Source organism: Choloepus didactylus, chromosome 23 (genome assembly GCF_015220235.1).
Source record: "Choloepus didactylus isolate mChoDid1 chromosome 23, mChoDid1.pri, whole genome shotgun sequence".
Classification (NCBI taxonomy): Eukaryota; Metazoa; Chordata; class Mammalia; order Pilosa; family Megalonychidae; genus Choloepus; species Choloepus didactylus.
The window spans coordinates 25,248,199-25,274,476 of NC_051329.1; the positions used below are offsets into that span (position 1 = coordinate 25,248,199).

Genomic DNA, 26,278 nt, shown 5'->3' on the forward strand with positions numbered 1-26,278 from the left:
CACTCCAACCATACTGCCACTTTAACAACTGCAAATGGTTCTCAAAATTTTCCTCCTTTTCCTAACACTGTGAACTAGAATTTTCAAATAACAAAGTAACATAAAAATGCTGAATCAAATGAACAAACTAATGCAACAGGAAATCAAATCAGACCTGGTGTAAAGGAAGGATGGCCAAGTGGTCCAGGTATTTGCAATAAAAGTTAATCCTTAAGCAAACATTAACCAGTCAAGGCCAAATTGGTGGGTTGGAATCTAAAGAGAAAGAGGGTCAGAGCAAGTGTCTGTGTCAGGAGAGAGGACTGATGAGGACAGACCCAGAGACCCCCGCCTACAGATCTTGGTCTTAACTCCTAGCTGGAATGGGGGCCCGGTTCCAGGAGCCTCCCTGCTTCTCAGCACATGTCAAGGGCACCTTGGCCTCCCACTACACAGAGGTACCCTCTTTTTAAAGCAGAAAAATGTGCATATTAGGCTTCCATTTTCAATGTCAAAAGAACTGAGAAAACACATCATAGACAAAAAACTAACATGAATTCAGTAATCTTTAAAATAAATTTCTATTTTGCTAATCTCTAAAAATGTAACTTGGAAACAAGAGCAACCAACACTGAAAACAAAAATGAAACCACAGAGGCATGTGAACCTCTCCTCAAACAAAGCTTCTTAGAGCTCCTGCATTAACTGTAGATGATAATAATCACAACACTGGCTAACAGTTGAGCTAGGCACTGCTCTAAGCACTTTACATGAGTTAACTCATTTATTCCTGTGAGATAATTAGCTTCATTTTATACAAGATGAAAACAGCTACAGAGAGGTTAAGAACTTGTCCAAGGTTAGAGTCAGCAGAAGGCAGAGCTGGAATTTGAATCTTGAGGCCAACCTACTTTCAGAATGTGTGTTCTCTCTCCGTTACAGTGCCATGGCCTCGTAACGCAGACTTTCCTCACTCCCATTCTCTCTCACTAGCTCCCCACACGTAACACCATTCCAGCAGAGAACTGCCCACTCAGCCTCGCAGCGCCCTGCCTTCCAGGTGGAACACCTATCCAAAGAGCTCTCCTCAGGGACGGCTTGGATTCCAGTGCTCCAGGGCTCCTGGGCTCTTAAAATCTGCCGCAGACGGTTCTCTCCACCTGCATTCAGGCCTGCAATCATTTGCCGAGTTCCCATTTTAGCCAGAGGGCAGGAAGAAAGAACTACTTTGATGCCCCACAAAACCTTGCCCTCTGCTGGTGAACAACCTGGAATGCAAACGAGCCATAAGACTGAATCAGTGGAACCAATCTGCTTGGCCAGCAGTGTTTTCAGACAGGGACAAAGTAATCTGTGGGCAATCCACAGGGTATCCCATCCCAGGGTATCAACTGCTGCTACTGTGCCCTGCACAGTAACCAGTAACCGGTTACTCCACTCACTCCCAATTACTTTTCTTCCTATCATCATTCTTTCACATATAGTAACTCATGGCTAGAAGAGATACCTAGAGAAATAATCGGGCAAAACAGGCACACCTTTTGAATATTATGTTTTTTTTTTTTTTAAATAAAACACATTGACTTCTAAGGATAAAAAACTCATGTAACTTCAAAGGTTCTATTTCAAACTTCCTATATAATTTCTCTAAAACTGAAATAAGTTCAAATCACAGAACAACTAAAATTTAAGGCTTCCTAGAACTACGATCCCTATCAGTAGGAAAAGAATACGAGGGGTGCCTGGCTGTCCAGGGAGACCTTTAAGGCAGCTACTGCTGCTGGGCCCCCTGCCGCCACCACAGTGCCCACACTTCTAAGCATGGAGGGGTGGGCCTGGCAGAGCAGGGCCCAGCCAGGCAGAGGTTCACCCAGCTGGCAGTACCATTCCCACTGATTTCTGGGAAAAGGTCAGGGACCTTTGTTTTAGAAAGTTTTATCTTTGAACTTCAGCAGCAAAACCAGACATTTAGTGTTTGAGTTATTTCTGTTCAGCATACAACATTGCTCAAGTTCAGAGAATAAACACCAAAAATAGAAATGGAAGGGGGTGCTGACTGAACACACTGTACTCGGCAATGCCAAAACAAGAGGGTGCCACTCTTATTCAAGGCTTCAGGTCCCCACACTAAGCAGGAACAGGATCACTGGTCATTGCAATGTAAAGTCCAGAAGTATGCTCCACAAACTGAAGCAGACACAGTATAGTATAAAATAAGAAGTACTATGAACTCCTACATAGACAGAATTTTATTATGGGGATGGGGTGGGGAGGGCTTTTACTTTTGGAAAGAGACACACAAAAATGACTAAGTCAAGCCCAAAACACAAATATTTACACCTAGTAGGAATCAAAATAGAAAGCCATGCAACTTTTACATTGAGATACTCTACCTCAAGCATTTTCCACAAATGACAACTTTAGATATAACTGCAATGATGAAAATTTGTATGTAAATTTAAGAAACCCACAGTATATAAAGAAGCTAAGAGAGAATTCCTTTAACATCTATATATCCCAGGTACACTGGGATTTCCTAAAGAAGGAAACGTGTGCAAAGCTGAAATACACACAAAAAACAAACCAGCTTCTCTCCTACTGTCTGGTCTCTCTGCTCCAGAGATCAGACCTAAGAAAGAGTCAATTCCAGGGTAAAAATGTAGAACATACAAGAAATAAAATAATTATTAAATCTAAGAGGCAACAGGTTAAAATGTCATCAAGTAGTACTTACTGCCGGTTCAACTTGACTTCGATCTGCAATATCTATGTGGACGATTTCAACGGTTTTCCATGTGTTAGGATCTAAACCGTGTACCTACAAGTGACAAGGTAAAACAAAACAAACCGTGGGTCATTCTTGTTAAAGCAAACTATTACACTTGCATATATAATCTTTATTTTGAGTCTCTTGGGGCACATTGTAGGGAATACAAAAATCCAAATTACTTTTTCATGAAATTATCTATTGGCATTTTGAGGGATCTAGCAATCTTTTGCTATTCCTTGTAACCCTAAATAATAAGTGGGGGATGAGTAAGCTGCCAAATGCACAGAAATCAGTGATTATTACTTTCTGGTCAATGACAAAATGTATCCGCCCTCTGTACAACTCAAACAATACACAACCAAGTCCTTGTAACCTGTAAGCCCTATAAAAAAGGTGACATTATAATTAGATTTCAAGAAGCTGCACTTTATGGTCTAACACCTCTCCTGAACTTGATTATCCTGAAGAACTGATATCAATTCTTCTCTACACAAGTTGTTCATTTATTTCCGAAACTCCAACTACGAACCAATTCAAGATTGTTTAAAATCTGCCAAAGATATGCCTATTTGAAAGCCAGAACTGGCAGATTAAATCATACATTCAACCATAACAAATCATCTCTTTTGGATCCTAAATTCAGAGCGATTGATCACGGCCATACAACTACAGTAAGAAGAGAACCTACACAATTATCATTAACTTATTCCATAACAGTATTATCTTAAGGCTGGAACAGTTCTCAGACTGGAGTATGCACCAGAAATCCCCTGGTGGGTTTATTAAAACAGAGGGTGCTGGGCCCCACTTGACTGAAACAGGGCCTGAGAATTTAAATTTTTAACAAGCTCCCAGGTGATGCTGATACTGATGGTCCAGGCAACCACAATTTTGAGAACCACTGAGCCAAGAGCATCAACCTATTAAAGATGCCCTTTCAAGGTCCCTGACAAATAGAAAGCCTTAACAAAAGCTGATTACATTTCTTTGAGTCCTACTTGACTTTCTTTAGATTTACTTCAGGGATAAATAAGCACCAACTTGTAATAATGGAAGTCAAGAGATGGACAACATTTTTGTAAATTATTCAAGGTACTATCATCTCCCTTCTGCCTTTTGGCCATTTCTCTGACATTCAACATATATCCCAGCAAAGTGAAATGGAGGTGAAAATTAAAGTAATCAATTCTGCTATGTAGAACAGCTTCTGGCAAATCCACAGAGATGAAAGCAATCTAAAACTGATGGCTAAAATTGGGTTGGGGATTATCTGTGAATTTTGTTTATCCATATTCTTCCTGTCCCAGTTACCATGAACAAAGAGAATAGCTGATAAAAACAGCAACCTCACCAAAGTCCACTCAAGAGTCAAGTCAAGGGAAACTGATAAGGAAAGCTGGTTTTCTGGTTCCAGTAGCTGTGTTTACTTGCTTGCTTGCTTTCCCTCCATCCAACACAGCCTGGTGTGGCCAAATGCTAGTCTTATGCAGGTGACATCACTACAATCAGTGTTTCCATTTCCAGGTTGAAATCCACGCTGAAAGTGCAGAGTTGAAACTTACATTTTCTAATGTTCCCAGGTCTGGTTTGTGCCATGTTTCAATTTTAATGAAGAAATCATCTTTCATATATTCATTCTGCAGAAAACACAATGGCAAAATGACAGTGATCTCTCCTGGGGTTCTTGGGGCTCCTGTTTTCAGGAGCCCTCCCTGTCATTAAGCCTCCATACTTTGACTCTACAAGCAGACTGGTCCTCAAGTGAAAAAGAATCATTAGCTACCTATTTTCATAGATTTGTGGGGCAAACCAAATGCTGCATGCTGTTAAATAATTTAAACCATCCTACTTGTCATACAGCATACAGGGCTAATATTAAAGAAGCTGTGAGGTCTGCTTTCCAGAAGCAAAGTCAATGGGGAGATTCTCAGTCAAGGCTGAAAGGAGCCTACTAAACACTGGGAGGATGGGGTGTAGTGTGGGCTGTAGGAGAAGCACAGGGGAGGAGCCATGCAGCTGGGTGTTTTTAAATAAACAAAAAAGGCAAGGAATGATTGAAAATAGTTACTTTGTAAAACAAAGTTTAAAGATGAAGAGTATGTGACACAAAAATTGTTTTACTCACCGTTACAACTGAGGCATAATGGAGATGCAGGCAATAAAAGGGAAAAATTTCAGAATATTAATCTGAGTCAAAACAATCTGTCCAATAATTAATGTCACAAAGATAAAACTACCTGAAAACAGAGAACATGTGGTAGTTTATATCTGCAAAACACACTTTACTAAAGTGACACTACAGGAAACTTTAAATAATGGAGTACAAAAATATATAGAGAATAAGCTAATTAAAAAATAATGTTAAAAGGAACAATGCCACAAAAGCAAAAGAGAATTTATAAGGCATTATAGCAAACAACAGGAAACTGTTTAGAAGTCTATCATATTCCTCCTTGATTATGTGATAATGTAAGTAAAATACCCTTGCAATGACACCAAAAGACACTTACAGGGGAGTGTGGACAAGCTTTCCTTAAGGTTTCTGTGTTTCCTTCATTTGCTCACCCCCTGGAGCCAGTAAAGGGCAACAAGGACCTCAGTGTGGCATCTGAGAATGGACCTGTGCCCTTCACAAAGGCCTGGGGTTGGAACCCAATGCCACCTCTCCTCTGCCACAGTGTGAGCAGTGACTATGTGAGAACTGCAGAGAGCCTTGCTCAGTGTAAGTGCTCAAAGGCATCAGCAGCTGGAGCCCCTCTCCTCACCAGTGGGGTGGAGGGGTGAAATGGTGGCTGAGCAGCAGGCTTACTTGTTCGACAGTAGGGGTATGCATTCCAGGCTTTTTCATGAAACACCAAGGAACCCTCAGGAGCAATCATCCTCACAAATGCTGGAACTTTGCTGTAGGAGGAAAACACTGGACATGATTTGAACAGCACCATAAACTTTTATTAGCATCTATCAGCCTGCTTCAAAGAGCTGTGTAATCAAAGGGGACCATGTTCCCAGGTTGGTGAACTAGTGTTTGAGACTGTTACCAAGTTTTATTTTTGATCACCAAGTAATCAGGTGGCAAATTAAAGTAAAAACAGTGAAGTAATTACAAGAAGGTTTAACTGTATAGAGGATTTTAAAAAACAGAAGTATTTCTCTCTTAGGGGTAAGATCCACTCCCCTGAACTGAAATCTAAGAGTTAATTAAGGCGACTCAACATGCACAATTATTCAACCCAGAAGTTCTCCCGTGTAGTTAAGAACTTTGGTTCCTTAATCCAAAAAGCAGCCCCAGAATAAGGCTAAAAAAATGACAATATGAAAGACCTATGCAGAAAATGGAAAATTAAACTATACCCAAGTACAAAATTTGTAGGTTTGGGAAATCAACGTCACTTGCTGCCTTGAGTATGGGCAGAGGGGGAAAAGGGTTAACTATATGATTAATATATGATGAGCTTGTGCAAATTCAGCAGATAATCACAAAAGACCCAAATAGATAACCAGGCAAAGAACATCAACAGAGCACTACAAATAGAAAATACAACTGGCTAACAAACAAATGGCAAACTCATTCTTACCAATCTCCAAAGAAATGCAAATAAAATGCCCATTTTGCTATTTCAAGTCTACTTTAAAGAATTTTATGTGCAGGTAGACTTGGATTCAAATCTCAAAATCATCACTCAGAAGCTGAGTGAGAAGGCACCTCTTGGCTTCTCTGAATTTCATGTGCTGAATGGAGTTCATATTGCCTACTTTGCAGTTACTGAAAAGATGGAATCTTATAATATATGTCTAGCACACTGCCTGGGAGCTCAATAAATGGTAGTTACTGATTTTTAATTATAAGCATACCAGAACTGGGTACTTTCACATGCCTCTCTTTACGTAAGCCCACCAACAACACTGTGAGGAAAGCATTATTTTATACAACCAGCACTTAAATGGCTAAATACCAGTATGTCAAAGCCCTCCAACTTCAAGCCCTATGTATTTTTCCATAGTACAGCTGTTTCTCTGAGCACTTTCATTCCCAAACTAAGAGAAAAAACAACAAAACACTAAAGAAACAAAACACTAAAGAAACAGCTGTTTCTCTGAGCACCTTCATTTCCCAAACTAAGAGAAAAAACAACAAAACACTAAAGAAACTTGGGACCCAGAAAGGAATTCTGGCCCCACAGTAAGAAGATTGAAAAGGTGGCCAGAGCTATTTCCGTGCTGAATTTGGGAGACTGAGCAGGGTGGAGGGTTAGGAACTCCACTCTAGCCAGGGAGTTGTGCAGCCACAGAGATGCAGAGCACGGCCTCTCATCCGCCCCCTCAGTTGCTGGGCCTACCAAACATAAGAACGGGCAGCAACTGGCTTGGGGATTCCACTATTCTGGCAAATTAAATCACAGGAGAAGAAAAGCTGAAACGCTTCTTTGACATGTGGCAGAACAAGGAGAGTCCGAGGGCAAAAAAGAGATACACATATATCAGTCCAATTCTCTGAGCACTTATTTATTTTTTTCAAATCTTGGGAAGTTCACGTCAAGGGGTATAACTTCAGAGAAATGAAGCCAAGATAACTGAAAATAACATCAAATTGAAAGTCAAAGAATACTCAGTAGTCCAAAAATTTTCTCCTACTGCTAAATAACTAGAACCAAAATCCCTTTAAATATGGGTGACATCTAATCAGGGTATAATGCAATACCTAAGGGTAACTTTTTAAACCAAGATGTAAGATTACATCTATCACAGAGGAAGGTAAACAGATTTATCAATAGTTCAGTCGGTCAACTTAGAACAGGCAGAAGGGAAATAGCTGTGTACTAGCTCAGAAAATATTTAAACTATCCCATTTATTCCTATAGTGTCAGATATTTTTAAAAGTTTAATATTCAAAAAAATAGCTCTAAAATTTGCTGACCCAAGCAGCAAAAAAATTGCCACTAGTCATTAAAGGCCACCAAGAGCCAAATCTACAAATGCTTATCGTATTTCCAGGATATTTTCCCTACCATGTCAGTTCCAACAACTCATTTTATGTTTTGACTTAGTTAATAAAGTCTAAATTTTTGAGCTAGTTTTGTTTCAAATTTAGTGTCTTTTTTACATTTAATATGAGACCATTAATAAATACATCTCTCCTCAATGAATCTAAGTAATTGACTAAACTTGGATGAAGTGCATAAATGAAGTAAATAACATTAAATTTCAATTCTACCTTAAAGGAAAGGAATTATCTTTAATAGCAACCCTTATATGTTCCCAATAAGGCTGTTCAAATGTGCTATTTATGTATTAGAAAGCACAGACATCATTTTTCCACCTAAGTATCAATTAGAAAATAACTTGTGGAAAATACAGAAATCTTAGAAAGCCTTCCTTAGAGAGGGAAAAACATTAACTGAACTAACAAAACGGAACTAGGCCTTCCAAAAAAAACCTACCTAAAAGACATTCTTCCTCTTATTCTCCCAAACTATTCATAAAATGATGTTCTCTCATAATAAACCAATGTTCATGGCAGTGCTTACTTCAAGGTAAACAGATCCAGATTTCAGCTGCTGAAGTAAGGGTCAGCTGCAGCACAATGCCCCAAGAAAAAGATAGTTCTTAGAGAATACATACCCCCACCCCAACCCCAAGTCTGAATGCACAGTAAGAAAACTTAAGGGTAAAATTCAACCAAAGTGCTAAAAGAAGACAATATTAAGATCTGACCTTAACATGACAAGGGTTGTGAATCTGTTTGTTTTGAGGTAAGGCGATTTTGTCACAAGAGCACAGGAAAACAAAGAGTTTATATGGTTTAAAAGATACATAATAAATGACCATAATGTACCTGGAATTTCTCCTGAGCTAGGCATTCTTTGTTTTTTCATCTTGTCACTAAGGTAAATAACACCTGTACTGGTTTGGATATATTATGTCCCCCAAAATGCCATTATCTTTGATGCAGTCTTGTGTGGGCATGAAACGTATTGGTATTGACTGGGTTGCAGACTTTTGATTGGATGTTTCCGTGGAGATGTGATCACTCAACTGTGGGCGAGATCTTTCACTGGATAATTTCCATGGAGGCGTGGTCCCACCCATTCAGCATGGGCCTTGATTAGTTTATTGCAGCACTATATAAGCTCAGACAGAAGGAGCGAGCTTGCTACAGCCAAGAGAGACACTGAAGAATGAAGGGGCTGTGAGAGGAGCTGCAGATGTGAGACAGTTTGAAGACAGCTATTGAAAGCAGACTCTTGCTCTGGAGAAGCTAAGAGAGGACAAATACCCCAAGAGCAACTAAGAGTGACATTTTTGAAAAACTGCAGCCTAGAGAGGAACATCCTGGGAGAAAGCCATTTTCAAACCAGAACTTGGAACAGACGCCAGCCACGTGCCTTCCCAGCTAACAATGGTTTTCTGACGCCATTGGCCATCCTCCAGTGAAAGTACCTGATTGCTGATGCATTACCTTGGACACTTTGCATCCCGGCAGCATTAGCAAACCGGAACAACACCTTAGCAAATCATTTCAAACTGCACTCTTCCCTTGAAATCTTTACATCTAGTTTTAAACAAAATGAGTAAAACTGTTAAAAGTTTCATTTTTCCATCCTTCTCCATTCTTTTGTGGATGAACATATAAGTATCAAAATGCAGAAAAACATACTGAAGTTGAGCAAGATTAACTTCCCACAATTAAAGATAATCTTTAATTTAATAATCAACTAAAATACAACTGAAGTATGTTGGGCACCTTATTCACTGATTCATTCACTCCAGTATTTACTGAGTGCTCATTATGTGCCAGGGTGTAAATAATGGTAAGCAAATGAACAATCCTACCCAGAGCTCTCTCCAGGGAAGGAGGAAGACCACTAAACATCAAACGGCAGAGAATTACCCTCTCCTGAAGTGCGCTGAAGGAAAGGGTGCTGAGAAAGTGAGAAACCAGGGTGAGAGTGGTCGGGCCGGCCTCTCTAAGGCGGTGACATCAAGGTGGCAGTCTGAGGGTACAGAGGATCAGCTCCATGAAGATGAGGGAACAGCACAGCAGAGAGAGGGAGAATGGGACCAAAGGGCTTATCTAAGATGGTCAAAAACAACAACAAAAAAGTCCACTTGAGCCATTTGAGGCCTCCACCATCATAGAAAGACTGCAGTGAGCAAGGAATGCTGGGGAACAAGATGAGGCTGAAGCGGTGGGCTGGGGGCAGACAGTTCACATGGGGCCTACCTAACAGGCCAAAGAGCTTAGATTTTACTCTTTGCATGATGGGAAGCAGCTGATGGCTTTAAGGAGGAGAAGGACATGACCTGATATGAGTTTCAAGATCATTCTGGCTTTGTGTGGAAAATCAGAGTGGGCAATAATGGATGGCGGCAGATATTAACTCAAAATGAATAAAGAACTATAAAAGGAAGAGCTAAAACTTTAGAGTTCTTAGAAGAATACATAGACGTAAATCTTTGTGACCTTGGATTAGCAATAGTTTCTTAAATATGATACCAAAAACATAAGCAACAAAAGAAAAAAATTGATTGGAGTTCATCAAAATTAAAATCTTTTGTAAGCTTCAAAGGACACTATCAAGAAAGTGTAAAGACAAACTACGGAATGGGAAAAATACATGCCCATCATATCTCTGATAAGGGACTAGTATCAGGATATACAAAGGACTCTTACAACTTAACTATAAAAAGACAACTCAATTAAAGTAAAAAAAGATGAAGGATTTGAACAGACATCTGTCCAAAGATACAGAAATGGCCAATAAGCACATAAAAAAATGCACATCATTAATTATCAGGGAAATGCAAATCAAAGCCACAATGAGATATCACCAGGATGACTAAAATCAAAGGATAACCAAAACAGGTAACAACAACTGTTGGTGAGAATGTGGAGAAACCGAACCTACATACACTGCCGGAGGGAATGTGAAATGGCGCGGTCGTTCCGGAAAACAGTCTAGCAGTGCCTCAAAAAGTTAAGCATAGAGTTATGATATGGCTCAGCAATTCCACTCCCAGGTACACACATATGTCCACTCAACAAACCTGTACACAAATGTTCACGGCAGCTTCACTCATAAATACCCCAAAGTGGAAACAGCCTAAATGACCGACATTTGATGAACAGATAAGCAAGATGTGGAATATCCATACAATGGAAGAGTTGGCAATAAAAAGGAATGAAGTACTGATACATGGTACAATGTGGATGAGCCCTGAAAACATTATGTTAAGTAAAATAAGCCAGTTAAAAAAGGCCAGATAGCATATGAATCCATTTATACAAAATGTCTAGAATAGGCAAATCTTTAGAAACAGAAAGCAGAACAATGATTGCCAGGAGATGGGGGAAGGGGAATGGGGAGTGACTGCTAATAGGTTCAAGGTTTCTTTCTGGGGTGATGAAATGTTCTGAAATTAGATAGTGATATAATACTATATCACTATACATATATATATATATATAGTATATACAGTATACTCATATATATTATATATATTATATATAAGAATATAGTATATATATATACTATATGTATATATATTAATACTATATATATATATAGTATATATACTATAAACCAGTGAAGTGCGTACATGTTAATAGGATGAATATTATGGTATGTGAATTTTGTTTCAATTTTTCAAAAAGCTATTTTTTAAAAAGTAGTACAAGAATGGATGGTGGGAGACTAGTCTGGAGGCATCTGGAGAAGTTTGAGAATTAATGGTAACTTGCATTAAGGTAGCAGTGACAAAGATGGAGGAAAGAAAGAAATGGGGAGAGTTTTGAGGAAAAAATTACAAAACTGATTTAAAGTCCCTTGATGTGTGGGAAGGGATAGAATAACCACACACAGAAAGAAAAAAGGATTTTTGAGTAACAAAAAGGAGAACACCAATGAGAAACAAGACACAGAAAGAGGAAATAATATATTTCGGAAAATTTCTGACATCCTTCTGGAACAGGATCACTCTAGATTTAGAAAACTTTGAACTATGCAAAGTTTGAGACTTTGAACTATATACAAGGAGACAATGATGTACAAATACAAAAAGAAGATGATGTGCTATGTCCTATGATGGCAAGTTCTCGACTTAAACACAAATTACTATATTTGTTCTTACTTGTACAAGTTGCTCTCCAAATGTGAATCATCATATATTTGAATTCTCAAGTAATTTAAATTTCTCATTTTAAAATATGAATATACTTTAAGTTCCTTGCAGATGACTCCTTTTACCTGCAAAAAATGAGCTCTTGCCTTGAACCATAGTAAATTTTAAGATAATGATTTTCAATGAAACCTCTACTGTTCCAACCCTTGGAAGGCCACTATGGAGTTGGCAAAGCTGTTCTTTGACAAATGTCTTACGCTAATTTTGTAAGAGGAATATGACACTGAACACAACCGAACATGACTCATATCACCATGGATACTTGTTACAGATACTTCAGGGGAGACAAAGGATTGGAAGGACAGATATTGGCTATAGCCTTAAAAATTGCTTTCTTTTAAAACCCCATTTCAACTTTCCTTTGGGTCATTTGTTTCTTTTCCATCAGGCAGAATCGCACTGCTGCATGTCTAACAGGGCTGCCTTTCAGGAAAATTAGTGTGCAGAGAGGTTTTCATTTCTAGGGGGAGTGATCATCTTTATCACTTATGCTTCCAATGCCAGTATTGATTTCTCATCCCATTCAGTGTACTGTGAGTGGTTTCTAGGTCACCAGGACAAGGAATGCGAAGCACCTCTCCTCACCATCTTGTACCCGCTTGTTTACGGAGGTGAAGAAGTACCATCTCTGACCACTTAAAGCATTTGCACATGGTGTTCCAGAGAGATTACAAATCTCCATCATGGAGGATTGACTGAAGATCATTAAGATGGCTGACTTTCCCCAAACAGGGAGAATATAAAAGACTGGTCACTATGTTCCTACAGTGAGGTCTCAGGAAACCTGGAAGATTTTCCTCTGAAATACCAACTCAAACGTGTGAACACATTTCCTTGTCTTGCTTCAAAGTTCTCTGCCCAATAAATTCTAACCTCCCTCTCAACAATTCACTAATAACTATGTATTAAATATCTTAAGGAAACATCATCAAACTTTTGTGGGAAAAGAGGTACAACAAGACAAATATGTGAAACATATGGGAATATAAGATTGGGTGATAAAATGAGAAATGACACAAAGTGATGGAGTGTAGGGAAGGATCATTATTAATGAAAGTGGCCAAGGAACGTCTCTGCACAGGATAGGCACCCAAGCAGGGTATTAGAGACAGGCTCAGTGGGACTAAACAGGTCACCTGTGGAGGACAGTGAAGGTACTGGCCTTGCTTAGAGCCAAGGGTTTTTACACTTCTTATGTTATAACAATTGGGGATACGTGAACAATCTTGAGTACTCTGTTAAGTTTAACTTTATTTTGGAAGATGACTTGAGACTTTAAAACCTCATGGGACTGTGAACAGTTGATTGTACACCATGGATGATTGCATGGTATGTGAACGTATCTCAATAAAACTGAATAAAAAAAAAAAAAAACACCTCATGAGAAAATGGTAAATGGTGAAACCTGTGGTTTTGGAAGAATTTCTCTGTAAACTCCCTTGGAGTTCACGTAAGGAGATAGAAAATATTCCAACCCTCCCACAGGGTGTGGCTGTAGAGCCAAGTGGTTAAGAGGGTAGGTTCTGGAGTCAGAATGCCTGCCTGTGCTCATGGTCCTACCTCTGCCACCAAACAGCAGTGAGACTGGGATGACTTACTGAGACTTTTTGTACCTCAGTTTACTGATATAAAGCGTTGCTGGGAGGTGGGGGGTGGGGTGAATGAGCTCCCATCTAGAGAACTTGCAATGACCAGTGACCAGCACACAGTAAAATACAGTTAAGTACCACATCCTCTGACTATATTTAGCATGGAAGACCACTCACTGTAAGTTCTCAAAAGATATGGCATCTCATTCTGTAAGAGTATCATACCCAAGACTCAAAGAAGCCCAGACAGTCAAAAGGTCCCTCGCAATGGTGACTAACTTTAGGATTTTTAAGATACCTTGCTGTTTTAGTTTCCCAGGCTGCTCAAGCAAATACCATGGGAACAATGGGAATTTATTTGCTCAAGGTTTGATGATAGGAAAAAGTCCAAATCAAGGCATCATCTAAGGTGATGCTTTCTTCTCAGAGACTGTGGTATTCTGGGGCTGGCTGCTGGTGATCCTTGGTCCTTATCTTGTCACACGGCAGTGTCTCCTGGGCTCTCCCTTCTCTTCTGGGTTCCCTTGATGCTCAGCTTCTGGCTACTTCCTCTGTAGCTTTCTCTATATATATCTGAATTTCAATCCATTTATAAAGGACCCCAGTAAAAGCATTAAGACCCATTCTGATTGTGGTGGGCCATGCTTTAACTGAAGTAACCTCATCAAAAGGTCCTGCTTACAATGGGTTCACACCTACAAGAAGGGATGAAGGAAGCTTAAGAATATGTTTTTCTGGGGCACATACAGCTTCAAACCACAACACTCCACCCTCTGGACTCCCAAAAGACATGTTCTTTCTACATGCAAAATACATTCATTCCATCAATGCTCAGTACAAAGTCTCATCCAAATCAGTTATGTGTGTAGTCTGTCCTGGGTCATAATTCCCATCTGACAGACCTGCGAAACCTAGAGAACAAGTTATCTGCTTCGAGTGTACCATGGGGGGACAAGCATAGGACAGACATTCCCATTCCAACAGGGAGAAATTGGAAGGAAATGTCCTAAACAATTCCAAAATTCAGCAGGGCAAACTCTACTAAATTTCAAGGTCTGAGAGTGTTTTATGGATCGAGTTTTTATCTTCTGGGCCTGATGGAGCAGCAGCCCCACCCTTCCAACTATTTGCGCAACAGCCAAGCTCTCCCAGAACACTGGGGTGAAGAAGGCACTAACCTGTGCAATTAGGATAGTGGCCAGGCCCTCCACCAATGTCAGGACCCAGGCCCCCTCTTCTCTGAGCATCAGGATGGTAGCTAGGACCTTCATGGATGCTGGTGCAGAGGTCACACCCTTTCCGAGCACTGGGGAGGTGGCAGCCCTCTCCCTGAACAACGGGTAGAAGGCCCACCCCCTCCAAAGTACCAGGACAGTCCTGCCCTTTCCAGACACATGGGTGAGATAATTTTCAGTCCAGACCTCAGCTTCCATGGTTCTGTCCTTAAGTCATTTTTCCTTTAATTTGTCTTTTCTCTGTCCCTTTTAGTCCAGGTTGGCAGTGGTTCCGTTCATACAAATTCTGCAAAGAACTAGTTGACTTTACATGTAGTTCACAAGGGTCCTAACCATCAGATAGGACTTTCCACAGATCCTTCCTTCATAACTGCACCTCTAACCCTGACTGAAATGGCTGACTGGATCCATGTTCAACTAAACCTTCAAACAGAGCCTTCCTCTCTAGGGCTCACTTTCTGTAAGCTCAGGGAGGTCCCAGATAGCGGCACCTCTGTCCCTAATCTCAGAGCACACTATCTAGATAGGCTCAGAATTTTCCAAACTATCAATTTCTGTTTTGTGTGTGTATGTGTGTGCCTAGAAGTTCAGTTCTCAACTTATCCCTTTCCTCCTTAAAAAAAAGATCACCTTTCCTCCAGCTTCCAGTAACATGTTCATCATTTCCTTCTAAGGCCTCATCGGAAGTACCTTTAGAGTCCATATTTCTATCAACAATCTCTTCAAAGCAATCTAGGCTTTTTCTATCAAGTACCACACAATTCTTCTGGCCTACACCCATTCCCAAATTCCAAAGCCATTAACACATTTTTGGTATTTGCGACAGCAGCACCCCACTCTCCTGAAAGCAAAATCTGTTTTAGTTTCCTTGACTGCTCAAGCAAATCCTATGAAATGGTTCGGCTTTAACAATGGGATTTATTCACTTACAGGCTGGGAAAAAAATCCAAATCAAGGTGTCATCAAGCCTTTCTTCCTGAAGACTGGGGCATTCTGGGACTGACTGCTGGTAATCTTTGGTCCTCAGCCTGACACATGGCAACATCTCCTGGTCTCTCCCTTCCCTTCTGGGTTCCACTGATGTTCAGCTTCTGGTTGCTCCCTCTATGGCTTTCTCTATGTCCGAATTTCATCTCCAGTAACAGGATTAAGACCTATCTTGACTGAATCGGGCCATACCTTAAGTGAAGTAATCTCAAAAGGTCCTATTTACAATGGGGTCATATCCACAGGAATGGATGAAACTTAATAACATGTTTTTTTCTAGAGTACATATAGCTCTAAACCACCACAATTGCCATGATTGTTTCCCAACCTTCTGGTTGAGATTAAGTGTGTATATCGTACCAAGAACTGTTTTGGTGAAATGGGAAAGCATACTAGCCAGGTAATCAAGAAACCCTGGTTAGAGTAGGTAAAATATACCTCAGAATTTCAAGTGTCTTAAATGTAAAATAAGATGTTAGTGGCCTTAGCCAAATATGTGATTCTATTGATGCTATACTGTGACAATGCACACAATACCACAGGCTAACCAGTGGGTCAAGGCTAGAAAGGAGGAACATATATTACTAGACACAAATTTAAGTTCCTCAGAGAGTTCTAAAACTCTCTAAGGACTCTCTGTGGATGTGTCTCCAGTATGCTGAACGGAAGCCCTGCAGGATACTAAAGTCCAAAGGGAGGGACTGTACAGCCAGCTCTGCCCTGCGATCGAGGTATCTTCCCTAAATCACAGTGATATTCCCAGGATTTACTGCTAAATGGTTCTTTGCCCTTCCATAATCTAGTTACTCTATGGCTAATGTGCCTTCAGTGTGACACTGATGACCTTATGTATTGACCCTATGATTGCCCTTGCCCCATGAAGGGCCAACCCATTCTCCAGACTTCAGGGACAGTTGGTCTCTGTTTTGTCTGTATCCATGGCTAGGTTTCTGGGTTGTTTTTCATTACCATCAGAGTGGGTGTTAATTACCACACTGCTTGATTATCCATTTCTACTGCGGTCTGCTGTTTTTCTTTCCTGTCTCAGCCTCTCTTGTGCTTCTATCCACTTTCCTCACCTCTGTGTGATAAAGCCCGCCTTCAATAGGCATCATATAGCCCTTAACATCCAATCAGAACAGTTATTTCCTTCTCACAGGAGACCTGTGCTCATCAGGTTGAGTGTTTGTTGTTAGACACCTGGGATTGCCTACTTTTGACCAAAAGAGCATGGGATTATAATCAGAGACTCCAAGTCTCAATCATCATTCTGCCACTCATTTGCTGTATGGCCTTGGGTAAATATGAGTCCTAGCATCTTCCATGGACAATGTGTAAATTACCTAACGCTTAGGACTGCAATAAGGAAAAAATGAGTGCATGAAGGGATAAAATTAAAGGGTACTATGGAACAATTTCAGATCCTTCTAAGAATGAAGCTGTTCTAGAAACTCAAGCATGTGGAAGGCTAGCCTCCAGGGAATCAAGATTTTCTTAATTTAATCCACTAATAGTCTGGGAAGAATTCTGAACCTCATCCTCAGACAAACTTGCCTGAAATAAGTACATCTCTTGCACTAACCATATTTATATAGCCCTCTTCAACTTCAGAAATTCATTACTTATAACTGAACTATCACCTCAATCAGATGTTTCCAAAATAATATTGATCATTTTCTTTCTCAAAATAAAATATCTTCATGATGTTAAAAAAGAAAAAGGAAAACACAGATGAGCCAAAAGTTTTTAAAATCATCCATAATCCCACCAGCAAGTGATAAACATTCTTAAGGCTTTAATGAACCTCTTTCTAGGCTTTTTTCTGATTCATTTAAAATTAATAAGTCAGTCCACATTGATAATTAATTGACCATGATTATTTGCCTTCATTATTTCTCACATCATACTTTGAACTGAGGCAATAGAATACCAAGTACTAAGAGAAAATAATGGTAAAACTTAAGGTTCTATAAAGTGATAACCTACTTATATTCAAGTGCCACTATAAACCAAGCAGTAGAGTTAAACTCAGAAAAACATGAAAAATACCGAACACTGCAGTTCATTTACAACTTTAAGGAGCGTATATGGATGTGATTCATTTCAAACTGAAGAGAATAAAATCAAGAGAAGAGCAAAGAACCCTTCCTATCTTTAACAAACTGGGGAGATCATTGACAGAATAGACTCTTAAAGACCATTACTAGTCTTTTGACCTCAGATAAGTATTGATACACATTTTTACTTTTAAATATTTATGCCAAATATAGAGATTAGACTGCCAAAACTAAGGGGAAAGTGTAAAAGAACTGCTACAAACCAGAGGAAAAAAACAATGCGCAAAGAATTTGAACAGTCGAGTTGCACAAGAAATGAAAACGGTAAATTAACATGAATGAAGTAACATTTCTTCATTAAAGAAGAAATGCAAACTTAAACAAGAGAGTACTTTCTGCCAATCAAACTGACAAAATTAAACAGACAGAAAAATAGAGAACACTCTCAAACCCTTGGAGGGCAATTTGGTAGTAAAATCAAAATTTAAAATGAGCATGTCCTCCCAGCAATCCTACTTTTATGAATTTCTCCTAGAAAAACAGAAACCTAAGACATAAAGACATATCCATAACCATGTTCACAGAAACTTTGTAACAGACAAAAACTGAAAAAAAACTAAATAGACTTACCATTTAGAGAAAGATTAAATAAACTATGCTATGTCTTTACTAAGAAATTCTACTCTGGATTAAAAAGTACCACATGGATATAAGATAATGACATGGAAGGATATTCATTACATGGTTGCATAAAAATAAAGCAAACTGCAAAACCGTAAGCATAGTATGATCCCATTTTTTTTCTAGAAAACTAAAACCAATACATCTGGTATCTCTCTATGCTTATTTTATCAATTTGCTTGAGCATGTATAGAAAATGACCTGGAAGTATAAACCCTAAGACAATTTAGTGATTCTAGGGTTATGGAAATCTGGGATGGCAAGCAGTAGAGCCTAAGGTTTGGTTTCGTTTTTTTTTAAGTTTTCTATGTTGTCTGAAATTTTAAAAGCAGATCAATTACCTTTAACATTTAAAAATGACTATTAAATAAAAGGGGAGTCCTCTCAAAAAATTAAAATGCAACATATTATCATATTAAAATCTAAAATGTACCTTAGCATGTCTACAAGTAAGTAACATGCTTAATAAGTAAGCTGGGTAGTTGAAGCATAACTATTTAATATGATTACTAATCATCAAATGTGAACATCCACTTACCTCTTTAGGTGATAAATTTTGTGTGTATACTGTCCCTTTTCTCCATCCTTCTCGTAAGGTTCATTTTTTAAGACTTCAATTCCTTCACCACCACCAGTTTCATTCTTACTAGCTTCAGCCACAGAATAAAGCTGTCCAACCTGATACTGAAATTTCAAACAGGACAGAATTTCAATAAGACAGTAGTTAACTGCAGATATTTCCTAGGCTAAAATCTTAATACAAAAGATAAAGGCAGATCCACACCATTCAGTACATATGTTCCATATGAAGACAACTCGAATAATAAATTAGTTTAGGAAGACAAATCACTTGGATGATCATACAGCTTTAAGAAACTATAATCTTTTACAGGATTTCCATTATTCAAATTAAGTACTAGTTTCAAATACTTTGGTGCTTTAATATATACCATCCACATATCAATAACATGTTTTGACACTTGGCTCAACTTCTTGAATAATAAATACATAGTCATACTTTCCAAAGCAACTTCACATCTACTATGTCTCATTTAATTTGAACAAATTTCTGAGGAAGGTATGGCAAGAATTATAATTTTCACGTTGCCAAATAAGAAGGCTGAGGCTTAGAGAAGTTACATTGAGTTCCCTGATCACATAGCCAGTACATAAGCAACCAGAATACAGTTCTCAGTTATAAAGAGGAACAGTATAACGTGTAATAATAAATGACTGAAGATCCAAAGAAACGTTACAGTCCAAATTTTAGTAGACCAAGGAGGTCTTCTTTTTACCTTGACCTATGTATAACATGCCCAATTTGGTCTTTGCCCACCTAACCAAAAACAGTATTGGGAGCCCAGGATCAGAACTGTTAACTGTAGAGTTCTCCAGTAAACAGAAACTACTTAAAAGTATTAAAAATATACAAGCATTACCATAAAAGATAGGAGATTGCTGACAGTAGTTTCAACTTCAGTTTAAAACGAGCCACAATTCTCAGTGGTCTGCACCAATACCTGAATTGGCAGTATTGTTCTACGCCTATCTGGAATCACTAGCAACTCCAAAAGATAATAAAATCAAAGACAAAACCTTATATTCTAATGTGTTTCATTGACCCAGCCATGACACTATTTTCAATCACTTCAAATCTGGCTAACTTTCTTCTTTCCAATGAAGACAACCTGAAAAAGTGTTTTTCTTCTTTACAAGCACATTTTCAAACAAAAGCTACAAAATAGGGGCAGCTGCAAGCTAAGTAAATATTTATATCTAAAAAGCTCACTGGAAGAATGATGTTATCTTGCAGGTTAATTTAAACAAACACAAGACACACACACCCAATCTTACTTAATTTGGAATGGTTTAGGAAGCTGGAACCAAACCCTTTTCTTAAACGTACCAAAAATAAGTTTCTGCAGTTACTTTTTTACTGCACAGAAGACTGTTTCTTTTGGTTTTATGGGATTTAGCACCCAGGGTTAGTCTAGTAATGCCACAGTCCTTAAGTCTTTCAAAATGTACTTTTAAACATTTATATTTTAAAAACAGAATGAGACCGTGTCTAAGTCAAAAGGTAAATCTGACCTTGGTCAGAAACACTGAAGTGACAAAAATTTACACAGACACTACTAAACAACAGCATCCATAAATATTATTAATGGACTAATATTTTGAGGTAAGCTTCTAGGTCTTCTCTCATTCTCATTTTTAAGAATAACTTCAATAGAGACAGGAGGCATATTTATTAAATCTGAATATAACAAAAAAAAACTCAGATAATTTTGGATGACAATACCAAGACTCAAAAGATTCCAAACACTGATTCATACAGGTGAAACTAAAAGAAATACTGTAGGAAAAACAAAAGTCAATTTCTACATTTAATTTCAAACAATGAACTTGCAGGTAAAGGATGGAGGTGCCTGGCTTGTCTCTAGTATGTTTTAATACCGTGAAACCTCAGGCACTACGCTGAGGGAGATATAGCGCTGTTCAAGTCTATACCAAACAGTGCCAGACAGCTACACTTTTTTAATTCCTGCATGTGATTCTTTTTCTTTCTGTTTTCTGTCAACTGTCACTTCTTGGGTTAGCAGTTTGTTCTGTCCCACTTCCAATTCCCTGCTTCTGATCTACTGTTGGCTCTAGGAAAAACAGATAACTGAGGAAGTGCAAATGCTGTGTAAGTTATAGAAGGGCCTAGAGGGCTTTATGGGTTTTGTGACATATATCTTGATTTCTCAGAAGTCTTTTCTACTTTTATTCTCATTCTTGGTACACTACAGATAGCTACAACAGCAGGACGGGCAAGTTCTGAAGAGGTGATATAGTTCAGTATCATGTGCAGATCAAGGGAGATAATAATCTCCCACAGTAATGTGTGCTGGTTAGACCACATCTGGAATACAGTTTTCAGTTCAGAACAACCTACAGCACATGCAGGGGGCAAGACCAGCTGGTGAGGAAGTCTAGAAGGCCAAACGAATGCGCTGGGAACATTTAACCTCATGACTTCATGGGGAGAAGATGGAACAAAAGAGTGTGGGGGAGGAGAGCACTGCCATCAAAAAATCTGTAGGGTTACCAATATTCAGGACAAAATAGGTTTATTCCCTATTGCTCAAGTGGGATGAACTGTAAACAATGGTCAAACATAGGAAAACAGATTTTGGTTTAAAATAATACAAATGTTTTAAATGTGCAACAATAAAATAGGCTGCTTCTCTAAGCAGCAAGCTACCTGACCTTAAAGTATTTAAGACTGGAACCTCATTTCTAAATGACATTTTAGAAAGAATTCCTTTACTGGGCAGGAAGTCAAACTACATTCTTTGGACTGTTCCAAAGCAAGGCAATGTAACAGGAATTCATTTGCAATTAATTATCTATAATACATCATAATTCGTTTTCTCACATAAACTGGAATGAATAGGTAAATGTAAACTACAAAAATATGAGTTTACAGAGTAATATATCAAAGTAAACTATATCATAAGGTAGTGCAGAAGCAAGCAAGACTTACCTCCTGAACAGTACAGGGCAAAACCACCCGGCTAAAAAGACAAAAACAGAAGAGGATGCACATTACATATCAAAACAGTTTGCTTTAAAACACACATCTCCAGACTTAAAAAGCTTTTACTTTAAATCCAATGATTCTTACAGAGAATACTCAAACCCAGGCATACAAGGATGTCACTTATTGAAGAGGGTCTCTGCAATGCCTCCCAGTCCTAAATAAGAGTTTTTAAACTGGGGAAATAAAACTACAGCTCCTGGATCTCAATGATCATTAGCATTTAGTGTCTTCATTGTGCTAGGACCCTGAGGACACAGTTGCAGAGATTCTCACAGAGAGGAAAGAAACAAGAGAAAACTCATCAATGAAAACTGCAGGGTACAGAAATGTATTATTTGTAGACTGTCTAGTCAGGTTGCGCTCATGAAATTCTTAGTTTGGTTTCATTCTCCATCTATATGCTATGCATTTTGTTTTTATGATACTTCTCATAGAACACAGGTCTCAAATCTCATGAATGAATGCTTCCAGAAACTTTTTCCACTACTCAATTTTTTCTCAATCTTAGTAAGATAGAAATGAAGAGTCTTTTAAACTTAACAGGAAAAAAAAAACTTTGCCATTGAAACTGCCTTGAATCTTATAAATGTAATAATCCCCTCCAGTGTAGATTCAAGGTAAGATTGATGTGTTTGGTCTTGTCCAAGAGAATTTATTACTGGACATACCAAAAGGACATCATTAGAGCTCCATTAACCTGCAATACAGTCCTGAAAGATGAATTCCAAGGGCAACATTATGGTAAATTGCTTTATATTAGATTATGACATAAAAAAAAATATCAGATTATTCCCTCCAGATTTTACAGGGAAGTGCCTTAACTTATTTCCACCATGAACTTCAGAAACCTAGTATATCAACTGTCTCATGAAACAGCCAGTTTCTAAGATACTGAACTCCTTTTTTTTTCTGTCTGGTCTTCTTAAACTTTTCCCCTCTAACCATTAAGCAACATAGCAGTGCCATTTAAAATCTTAAACTCTTTCTATAATAAGGAGAGTGGTTGCTTCAATTTTCATTTTATAGAAAAGTCCCAAATAGTTTTTTCCTCATTCCAATTTCTCTTCAGCTATGGCAATTTTCCTCAAACATCTATACCTGAATGTTCACATCACCTCCATCTCCAACATGTACAAAACATGACTCTTATTATTCCCTCCCCCTTGACTACTGGGGGCTCACTCATCACTCTTTGTTTTTTTGATAATGGTCATCTAAAGATATGGACAGTCTCAAAGTCACAATGGTTACAATTTCTACTCTCATCAAGAATCAACTTGTTATACAGAGTCCTTAGATGCCCAATCATCTTAGCTGTCTCTTCCAGGACACTAATTTGCTAACTAACTGTCTCAGTAAACAAAGAAAATAAACTGGGATGGTGGTAGGGAGCCAGATGGACAAGGAGGGCAGATGAGGGGAGGCGGGGCAGATGGAAGGCTGGAGGTTAGGAGCGTATTTTCTAGGCTGGAATACTTTGGGAGGAAATCTATTAAATTCACTAGGCAATAAGGAATCCTGGGAGGTTGCGCCACAGGTAAATGACATGACTACAGCTGCCCCAAAGAAGCTATCTATAGGGTGGTTAAAAATGTTGTGACACAGGAGAATGGGGCCATCATTTGGGAGGCCAGACAAGAGTTAAACAAAGGTCTGAAGCAAGATGATGGACAGTAGAAGGGAATAAAAGGAAGAGACCTGGCAACCAGATGTAAAAGAAGAGTTAAAGACTTGCCTCAAGTTTCACAAAAACAAAAAATTGCTGCTGAGTAATTTTAAAAACTACTCACTAGCAGGAAGATCTCCAATTTTTAAACAATAATTCTTGCACAGAAACTTCTTTCACAAAATGAAAGTGACTGATTAAGACAGATGAGTCAAGTAATTTCTGCAAGTTCTGCTTAAAAAACATAGTAAAAGAGAAAACGAAGAGACAGGTTTTGATTTTCCACTATTATTCAAAAAGCTGTACTGACTTTTTTAAACTAATCTGAAAATTTCAAATTTCTCTGAAAATCCTCAAGAAAATAATTTCTCAAATGGAATTAGCAACTGATTATTTAAAACCAGGACTTTGCTCCAAAGTCATTTCTAGCCTTTTCATCTTTACATTCATGTCAAAAATAAATGGTATTTTGTAAAAAAAACAAACATTTGCTAAATGTTCACCGATTATCTTCACCCAAGAATGACCTAGTCATTGCTTCTGACCAACAACAATTTTCAAAAGTTAACCTGAGGGCAGAATCATTTTTTCAGTGGGCAACACTGTGTACTTACAGTGTGCTAGACTAAATGTTGCACTAGATACTAGGAATATTTAAGTAGGACAGCCACTGCCTTCAAAAAGTATAGGGAGGGACAAGGTCTAGCAGAGACATACATGAGGATAGAACACTAAGAAATCTAATTTATAACTCCTTAGGGAAAAAAATTAGATGATGGGCACATTTCAAATATGTTACCTCGGTGCGTTTTTAATTTTTATAATAAAATTAATGGATAGCAAAAAGCATCATGTACAAATTCCCAGTGGGGACTGCTTTCCACGAGCGACTACTACTCACATAACTGTCAGAGGGATCTACTAAATGCTTAACTCAAACGTAGGAGGGAGGAAATAACTCTCATTTTAAAAAATGTTAACTAGATCTGTGATCTAAATTCAGTTCTGTGACTTGAGCAAAGTCAATTTCCTTCTCTTATTTCCTCCACTTGTCTTAATATCTGCCACCTACCTACATCACAAAGATGTCAGAGTAATAAATAAAACTTGCACAATACATTGTACAATGCCCTGAAAGTTTTATAAATCCAAAGTTCAAAACCACAAATAACCTTTAATTGCATTATCCAAAATTTCACACTACAATGAAAGGCAAAATGTGTCTTTTCTCAAGATCCCTGTCAGTGACCAATGTTACAATTTTTCATTAATTCATTTAACAGATATTTACTGAGTACCTATTATGTCCCAAGGACTAGTCTAGGAACTGGAGATATGGGGGTGAGCAAGAGATCAAAAAAATCCTCTGACTTCATGGAACTTACATTCTAGTAGGAGACTGGAAAAAAATAATAAATTTTGCTGTATGTTAAATGGTGATAAGTGCTATGGAAAATTATAAAGCAGGGAAGGCAAATATGAAATGGGGGCGAGGGGGTGCAATTAGGTCTTCAGAGAAGGATTCCCCGAGGTAAAATTTAAGCAAAGACCTGAAGGAAGGAGGTGGGTAGTGAGCTGAGCAGAAGAAAGGCCCAGAACTGAGCTTATTCCTAGAGTGATGGAGGAACAAGTGAGGCTGGAGTGGGCAAGGCAAAGGTAGTAAATGAGGTCAGAGCAGAAAAGAAGATAGTGGATGACCTAGTAAGCTACTGTAAAGGTTCTGGTTTTTATTCCTGGTGAAACAGGGGTCTTTGGAAGGTTTTAAGCAGAAAAGTGACATGAATGACTTTTTAAAGGAGGTTTGAGAACTAACATCAAAATGCAGGGTCGAGATGGCTGAATTAAATCAATTTTTTTTCCTTAAGAACTTAAAATGAAAAGACTACTTGAGAAAAACCAAAGAATGGGCAATACTTGAAATCTCTAGTTGCCCAAGGGATGCTGACAACATGAGCCAGCTGTGAGAGTTGAACATTCACTGCCAACCAGATTTCCGGTGATAGTCACAGTCCTCGACAGTGTCAAACGTCGTTAACTTTTCAACAAAAACATTTCACCGGCCTGACGCCCTTGGAACCCCTCTGATTTGACAGATAACACGTTACCGCCTCACCTCAACCCTATGAAGTGGATAGGGCCCTTCTAGAATACGGAACCTGAGATTCGGAACAGAGAGATGGATCTCCCGTCAAGTTAAATGAGCTCCCCAATGGAACGCAGGTTTTCCCGGCTCCCGGCTCCTGATCAACTTCAGGGGGCCAATGTTCCACCTCGAGACCCGACCCCAGGGATGCCTTCACCTGGCAAGCCGATCTCCCGCCAGTTACAGACAGGCTCCACTCCAGACGACAAAGCACAGTCAGACCCACCGCATCTCCCCCACCCTCGAGCTGTGGCTCCGTCCCACCGATAGGCCTGGGGGTGGGCCCCGACCCAGATTGGGGAGAAGGCGGGTCCAGCGGAAACTCCCTGCTGCACCTTCCTGAGCCATGCGCTCTGGCCGCGACCCCGCCGCTCCCGCCCCAGGGAACTGGCGGCGGCATTACCA

General features: G+C 38.9%; 1 protein-coding gene across 2 annotated transcripts in view; it reads right to left on the bottom strand.

The window, feature by feature from the left end:
* The window catches only part of PITPNB (phosphatidylinositol transfer protein beta), a 68,014-nt gene that overhangs the window by 41,426 nt on the left and 310 nt on the right, over positions 1 to 26,278 (bottom strand). For both annotated transcript variants that reach the window (XM_037816814.1, XM_037816815.1), the window contains exons 2-7: positions 22,008 to 22,038; positions 19,017 to 19,162; positions 5,559 to 5,650; positions 4,875 to 4,882; positions 4,312 to 4,386; positions 2,714 to 2,797 (exon numbers count right to left, since the gene is read on the bottom strand). In XM_037816814.1, coding sequence (XP_037672742.1) covers positions 2,714 to 2,797; positions 4,312 to 4,386; positions 4,875 to 4,882; positions 5,559 to 5,650; positions 19,017 to 19,162; positions 22,008 to 22,038 — 436 coding nt within the window. The remainder of the gene's footprint in view (positions 1 to 2,713; positions 2,798 to 4,311; positions 4,387 to 4,874; positions 4,883 to 5,558; positions 5,651 to 19,016; positions 19,163 to 22,007; positions 22,039 to 26,278) is intronic.